Genomic DNA, 8,363 nt, shown 5'->3' with positions numbered 1-8,363 from the left:
TTTTGATTAATATTGTATCTTTCATAATTGTTCATTTTAATTTAGGTATTCATTTCATGACATGGGACTAAAGCTTAGTTGATACCCTACATACGTACACAAGAAATAACTACAAGCAGCTACACAAAAACCACTCTACACAAGAACGCAGGATCAGCATTTTGTGAAGCGTTCTTGTGTTGCACACGAAGGGTATGAACTAGGCTTAGTCATTTTATGACTTCTATAAGGGTATATAATGGTATCCATAGTGCAGTATTAAGATATTCATTATGGAGCTTTATACACTGCTCAAAAAAATAAAGGGAACACTAAAATAACACATCCTAGATCTGAATGAATGAAATATTCTTATTAAATACTTTTTTTTTTTTACATAGTTGAATGTGCTGACAACAAAATCACACAAATGATCAATGGAAATCAAATATATCAACCCATGGAGGTCTGGATTTGGAGTCACACTCAAAATGAAAGTGGAAAACCACACTACAGGCTGATCCAACTTTGAGGTAATGTCCTTAAAACAAGTCAAAATGAGGCTCAGTAGTGTGGGTGGCCTCCACGTGCCTGTATGACCTCCCTACAACGTCTGGGCATGCTCCTGATGAGGTGGCGGATGGTCTCCTGAGGGATCTCCTCCCAGACCTGGACTAAAGCATCCGCCAACTCCTGGACAGTCTGTGGTGCAACGTGGCGTTGGTGAATGGAGCGAGACATGATGTCCCAGATGTGCTCAATTGGATTCAGGTCTGGGGAACGGGCGGGCCAGTCCATAGCATCAATGCCTTCCTCTTGCAGGAACTGCTGACACACTCCAGCCACATGAGGTCTAGCATTGTCTTGCATTAGGAGGAACCCAGGGCCAACCGCACCAGCATATGGTCTCACAAGGGGTCTGAGGATCTCATCTCGGTACCTAATGGCAGTCAGGCTACCTCTGGCGAGCACATGGAGGGCTGTGCGGCCCCCCAAAGAAATGCCACACCATGACTGACCCACCGCCAAACCAGTCATGCTGGAGGATGTTGCAGGCAGCAGAACATTCTCCACGGCGTCTCCAGACTCTGTCACATGTGCTCAGTGTGAACCTGCTTTCATCTATGAAGAGCACAGGGCGCCAGTGGCGAATTTGCCAATCTTGGTGTTCTCTGGCAAATGCCAAACGTCCTGCTCGGTGTTGGGCTGTAAGCACAACCCCCACCTGTGGACGTCGGGCCCTCATACCACCCTCATGGAGTCTGTTTCTGACCGTTTGAGCAGACACATGAACATTTGTGGCCTGCTGGAGGTCATTTTGCAGGGCTCTGGCAGTGCTCCACCTGCTCCTCCTTGCACAAAGGCGGAGGTAGCGGTCCTGCTGCTGGGTTGTTGCCCTCCTACGGCCTCCTCCACGTCTCCTGATGTACTGGCCTGTCTCCTGGTAGCGCCTCCATGCTCTGGACACTACGCTGACAGACACAGCAAACCTTCTTGCCACAGCTCGCATTGTGTGGGTTGTAGACTCCGTCTCATGCTACCACTAGAGTGAAAGCACCGCCAGCAATCAAAAGTGACCAAAACATCAGCCAGGAAGCATAGGAAATGAGAAGTGGTCTGGTCACCACCTGCAGAACCACTCCTTTATTGGGGGTGTCTTGCTAATTGCCTATAATTTCCACCTTTTGTCTTTTCCATTTGCACAACAGCATGTGAAATTTATTGTCAATTAGTGTTGCTTCCTAAGTGGACAGTTTGATTTCACAGAAGTGTGATTGACTTGGAGTTACATTGTGTTGTTTAAGTGTTCCCTTTATTTTTTTGAGCAGTGTATTATAGTATAAATAATGTAAATTAATAAAAGTGAATTGATGTATGTCAACTTGATGGCGATATTTGCTTGCTCAACAAAAGCTATATTGGTGTTAGAAGGTCTGAAGTTGCATGACATTCATGTATTTATTTAATTGGCACGGCCCTGAAAGAGGTAGAAAAGGCCTCAAGATGGCAACAAATATATTCTATCAGAAAATCGAATCAATGTATTTATCACATGCGCTGAGTAGAACAGGTGAAATGCGTACTTACATCTTCCTCTAACTCTGCCTTGGCAGAGACAGGCTTGATGAATCATATTGTCACGTTACTGACCTTATTTTCCTTTGTTTAACTTTGTTTAGTTGGTCAGGACGTGAGCTGGGTGGGTAGTCTATGTTATGTGTTTCTATGTTGGGTTAAATGTGTTGCCTGATATGGTTCTCAATTAGGGGCAGGTGTTTGACGTTTCCTCTGATTGAGAACCATATTTAGGTAGGCTGTTCTCACTGTTTGTTTGTGGGTGATTGTCTTCCGTGTCAGTGTTTGTTACCACACGGGACTGTATCGTTTGTGCTAGTCTGTACCTGTTTGTGCGTTCTTCGTGTTTATGTAAGTTCATATGTTCAGGTCTGTCTACGTCGTTTTTTGTTTTGTAATTTTCCAACTGTTTTTCGTGTTCGTCTTTGCTTTAATAAATCTTCATGTATTCAGACGAAGAGGAGGAAAGCAACCGTTACAGAATCACCCACCAACCAAGGACCAAGCGGCGTGGGAAAAAGCAGCAGCAGCGATCGCAGGATTCATGGACATGGGAGGAAATATTGGACGGTAAAGGTCCATGGGCACAACCTGGAGAATATCGCCACCCTCGTGAAGAGCTGGAGGCAGCTAAAGCCGAGAGGCGGCGGTATGAGGAGGCAGCACGGAAGCAGGAGAAGGATCTGGGCTATACAACCTGGGAGAAGATCGACAAATGGGCGATCGACCCAAGGAGAGTGCCGGAGCCCGCCTGGGATTCTCTGGCGCAGTGTGAGGAGGGATACCGGCGAATGGAGGCAGCACGACGACACGGTAGGAAGCCTGTTAGTCAAGCCCAAACATTTTTTGGGGGCAAAAGGGTAGTGTGGGGAAGGCAGGTAGGAGACCTGCGCCAACTTCCCGATCTTACCGTGGAGAGCGAGAGTACGGGCAGACACCGTGTTATGCGGTAGAGCGCACGGTGTCTCCTGTACGTGTGCATAGCCCGGTGCGGGTTATTCCACCTCCCCGCCCTGGCAGGGCTAGATTGAGTATTGAGCCAGGTGCCATGAAGCCGGCTCAACGCGTCTGGTCTTCAGTGCGTCTCCTCGGGCCGGCTTACATGGCACCAGCATTACGCATGGTGTCCCCGGTTCGCCTGTAAGAAGTCCGAAGTAGCTGACCTCTGTAGCACCGACTGTGCTCTTCTCGGGGTTGAGCCGGACTCCTCTCTCGCGGGACCTTTGCAGCATCGCATGGAGGTTTCGGTCGTGCTCCTCTTTGGTTCGACCATAGACAAGGATGTCGTCCACAATTCCCACAACTCCGTCGAGGCCTTTGTACACTTCGTCGATCTTTCGCTGAAACTCGTCTTGGGCTGAGATAATCCCAAAAGGCAGGCGATGGAACCTGTAGCGTCCAAATGGTGTGTTGAATGTTGTGAGCTTAGAGGACTCTTCTGTGAGCTTGATAGCCCAGTAGCCTGATCTAGTGTCCATGACACTGAAGTAGTGTGCTCCCGCTAGCTTGTGTGTGATGCCATCTAGCGTCGGTAAAGGATAATGGGGGCGTTTGATAGCCTTGTTCAAGTCTCTTGGGTCGAGACATACTCTGAGCTTGCCTGTGCGTGGTTTCTCCACCATCACTAAGGTGTTTACCCAGTCAGTCGGTTCTGTAACCTTGGTGACTATGTCAGATTGCTCCATGCTCTCCAACTCTTTCTTCAGACGGGCACGGAGAGCAAGGGGAATCTTTCTCGGTGGGTAGACCACAGGGGTTGCGTCTGGGTCAAGGTGAATGGTACATTCTCCTGGGAATAATCCTATTCCTGTAAAAACATCAGCAAACTCCTCCAGTACATTGTCTGTCTTTACTGGTGCTGTCACTGATAAAACTAGCTTGATGAGGTCCATCTCTAAACATGCTTTAAGACTGTGACGGAAGCACTAAAAAAGGACCTGATGTAAGATTCTCCCCCAGAGTCTCAATCTACACCCCCTCCTCCGTGGGCAGTAAGGCCATGGTATGAGGAACTAACAGACATTGTGCCCAAACAAGGAGAAGGAAGTGCAACACCAGATCCTCGAGACGCAGAGTGGCTGCAGCTACTGAAAGAACTGAAACTGGAAGGAAGCAGTGAAATGTGCGTCGAATAAATGTAAATGTGTGCAGATAGCAGCGAGGGTTGACTGGGTCCCGAAGAGAGTATATAAGAAGCATGCCTTCCCAAGAGAAGGCATGGTAGTGCTACTTGACTTATCACTGAACTCGTGATACTTCAAACTACCATCAACCTAAAAGGTCATATCTGACTTTCATACTCTAGAACAAGTGTATATTTTGACTTCTGATTTCTGAACGAGACATACTGAGACTACGACCCTCTACGCTCCTTGTGCTGACTACATCCACCTCCTAACAGGAGGGGATAAATAGCATCAGTGGTGTTACGAAGGGTCTTGGTTGATGAATAGGACATCAGACTGGGACTGCAGTAGAATACCAAGTAACTCATCTAGACAAAGACGTTGTAATTTGACTACAAGGATGCTAAAATTACTCTTTGAGGCTAGCCAAAATAACTACTGTAACATCTTGGAAGAGAAAGAAGTTGGAGATAATACCTACTGGTATTTAGATGAGAACCTCAAGTCGGACCATGCTAGTGGAGACTGGTATGGGGCAGGATGGGGAAGTTTTACCACAGGTCTAGAGACCATGTAGAATAAAGTAGTAGTTAACCCAGTTACAGCGGTTACAGAAGTAATAGGAATAGAGATTAAAAAAAGGCGACTAAGTGGTGGTATACAGTTAAAGCTAAATTTTGGATGGGTCTATGAATAGCCATAGCCATCCTAATATTTCTGGCTCTGATGTTAGCAATAGGGTGGGCCAAGAAAATGGGACTACCAGTAGATAAAGTACTGTAAAAATTCTGGAAAGGGATAGCCTGGGCAGCCCTTAAGCTATTAAAGTGCATCTTATGGGTAATGAGAACCCTGATAAAAATAATGGGGAAACTGTTAAAAGGCTTAGTGATTTGGAGTATGGTGTATGAACGGGTCCATAAACACCCGCCTGTATCATCACTAAAAAATGACACTGTCAGTCAGGAAACCATATTGGTACGACAGCAACCGAGATTACTGAGAAACCGAGACGAACATGCAGTATAAACAGAACAACCGGAAAACCACAAACCGGTACGGGGTCTGGCTTAAAGTGAGACATCATTAGAAGGAGGGATTAGACGAAAAACATAGAGACCTTTGGTTGATAAAAAAACATTGTGACTGAACAGCTGAGACTTGACAACTAAGAAAACTAGAACTCTCTGCTAGAAGACCCCTACAGAGTTAAGAAGACTAGCTCGATCCAAATTCAAGAGAATGGCGTCAAACTACTCGAGATTTGAAGGCGAGACTAATGAAAACCAAGATTCGGTCATCGGCCTGAGGGTAAATAATTGTCTTTGTGAAATTTTACAAATAATAATATGAAGTAGATTGGCCTACAAGAACAGACATGGCCATGGAATCGTTACAGGCCTAGTCATGATACTGACAATAACATGTGCCCTGATTAGATTTGGGTTAAGTAAGGCAAGGAAAGTAATGTTGACAATGGTACCCATCGTGGTAATACAGCAAATGTGTGCCATACTTGGGAAACATGAGTTGATCCTCCTGGGCCAAAGTTTAGCCGCGGCTTCGGGGCTAATAGGGGAAATTGGAGCCTACCCTAGAGTTAATGCCACCACTAATCAAACGGAGTCCCTTTGCCCTACCATAGAAGGATTTAAATATGCAAACTGGGCACTAGAAGGTTTAGTGGTGATGGAAGTGGTATGGCAATTGATTAAAACTTGGAATCAGTTGAAAAACGCTAGCACACGATTCAGGATGGCTCGTGGGTCATTGGGTTTCGTGCTGTGGGCGGTAAAATTTATATTTGTATTGTGTATTAATATTTCTCCACCCTATGCAATGCCTGAGACACTCCATTAATGATAGAGCAAGCCAAGCTGCTGGAGGGCCACCACAAGCTGATGAATCTGGAGTGCTCATGGAATGACCTCTTGTATAATCAGTACCGTATGGGCAGCAATAGACACGAACAACATGAACCTCATTCAAAACTACTTTGGCAAGGTGCAGGGCCTGTCGGATGACCTGGACAAGCAACTGTTGATAGTGCTGCAGCGCGCCATGGGCAAGGCTGGAGGCCACAGTGAGCAGTGCTTCTTCTTCAAACTCTACCACAACATGGTGTCCGTGAGAGTGCAGGAACTGGCTGCAGAGGACCTGACGGCCAACAGATCGTGTCCCTCCTCACCTGGGTCCTCAATTAATACTAAACAAAAGTAAGTCTGTACTGCCCTCTCTGTTACTCATGTAGCATTAGTGATATCTGGGCACTAGTCCAATCATCTAGAAGAAAAATAAACGCACACCTATTTAGGCGAGGTGCTTGCTAGCGGGCCAGCTGGACCCTAGATGAGGATGTGACCAACAAGCTGTCCAGTGCTCTGTGGGTGAGGGTGACTAACAGGTGGAGGGAAGCAAATGTCTGCCTGAAGGCAACAGACATCTTTCAGTTGGTGCTGTCGGTGCATAGAAAGTTGATGCAACGCTATGGCACAGAGGAAGCCCTACAGAAGATACTGTGCCACAAGGCACCCAAGCTGCACAAGGACATTGTCTGTCTTGTCACGAACGGAATTATGGATGCACCATCCAAACTTCAAGGCACCAAAAATCTGGAATCTACACTCAACTTGAAAGAATTGACAGCCTTGTTTAATGAAATGACAACCCGTCAATCTTTGAATAAGAAAGCTGAGCAGAGCAGCATCAAGACTGAGATTGAACAGCCGGAGTGGTCCACTGTGGATCAAGTGACATCCGGTTCCAGCAGCTTCATTAGGGAGCTTATATTAGAAGAAGTCCTGATGAAGCTTGTCAAGAAGATATGCCGTATGCCAAAAAGGACCAACAAACATCAGCGCATCCAGATCAGTGATCTGGTGACTGAGCTGATCCGATTGTTCGATGATGAGGTGGCCAAATATCTGATTGAGGAAATGGGAAGCCAGCAAAAAAGTTTCAATTCTAAGATGACATCGAAGCTGGCAGATGCCATCTACACTGACCTTGGGAAGGTCAAGCCTTTGAAACGCTCCTTGAAAATTGACGATTTATTTGAGGATCAGGAGATGCTTTCCATTGTCTCTGACATTGTTTCCCACAAGCTACTGGCCATCTTGAAACCCTCAGTGCCCAACCCATATGACCACGAGACCTCAGACCTTGAAGACTCATGCAGGGATGATGTGGAGGATGCGGAATCTGAGGGGGTGCATTATGCCACCGGCAGAAAGGTAAGACAAGCTCAGATTACTCTTGAATGGTCATTGGTTGTGCTTTTTGATATCGGCACCAGTAAGTATAGTTGTATAATTATAGGAATATGTAAAGGAAGTGAAATTGATGTTTAATTGTGCATCTTTGAATTCTGATCACAGTCCAAGATGAGCATTGTCCTTAAAGACACTACAGACCAGCCAGAGATGTACATTGCTGTGGATTCTCCACCTATGAGTGAGTGTTCCTGCGGGGAAATGTTCTTATGGGACAATTATATATAAAGAAGTAATAAATTATTGTTTTATCAGACAATTGTCCATCTGAAATTCTTACATATTTTCATCTTCTTGCCAGTTAAATTATCCAAGATGAGGAAAGGCATCCGGGGCTTCTTCTGGGGAGTCCAGAAGGCCTGGAAACGCTTGGTCACCTGCAAGTCCTCTGGGTCCTCTGATGGATAGCCTGGATGACGTGCAGCCCATGTCAGTTGCTTTTGCCAGGCTACATCTGAGGAGAACACCACAACTGGCCTCAATACAACATTTTAATTTTTGTTGTTAATTTCTGTTTTCATTTTGAGTCCCCTAATGCTGCTCTATTTGAACCAGGCTGTCAGTGGACTAGCTTACCATTAGTTTATACTCCTTAAGGAAGATCCACTATAGGCTACTCAACACCAAAATTCCATCTGAGTCTTTTGATCCCTTATTAGCTCCCACTCCTGTAACTAGGAATGTGAGCTTATAAATGTCATTCAGACATCTACAGCTTCTCCTGGGATTAGGAAAATAAGCTAAGAAGCCCAACCAATTTAGATGTGCTGTACATCTGATGCCATCTCCCTATTGTAATCATTGATCCACGTCCATTGCAGCCTCTAAATTTGATGTAGATATTTAGCCTAAATTAAAGAATTACAAGGAGGGTAGGCCGACAGCAGCTTCTACTCTTCCGATTAGGAAA

General features: G+C 45.7%; 1 protein-coding gene across 1 annotated transcript; it reads left to right on the top strand.

The window, feature by feature from the left end:
- Nucleotides 1-6,059: 6,059 nt before the first annotated feature.
- LOC129846891 (uncharacterized) lies at nt 6,060-8,363 on the top strand. The gene is made up of 3 exons (XM_055914695.1): nt 6,060-7,414; nt 7,559-7,634; nt 7,755-8,363. The coding sequence occupies exons 1-3, from the start codon at nt 6,659-6,661 to the stop codon at nt 7,859-7,861; spliced, it is 939 nt and encodes a 312-aa protein (XP_055770670.1). The 5' UTR covers nt 6,060-6,658; the 3' UTR covers nt 7,862-8,363.

Source organism: Salvelinus fontinalis, unplaced genomic scaffold (assembly GCF_029448725.1).
Source record: "Salvelinus fontinalis isolate EN_2023a unplaced genomic scaffold, ASM2944872v1 scaffold_0638, whole genome shotgun sequence".
Classification (NCBI taxonomy): domain Eukaryota; kingdom Metazoa; phylum Chordata; class Actinopteri; order Salmoniformes; family Salmonidae; genus Salvelinus; species Salvelinus fontinalis.
The sequence above is the reverse complement of the archived record's forward strand: the minus strand, read 5'-3'. Positions and strand labels throughout refer to the sequence as shown.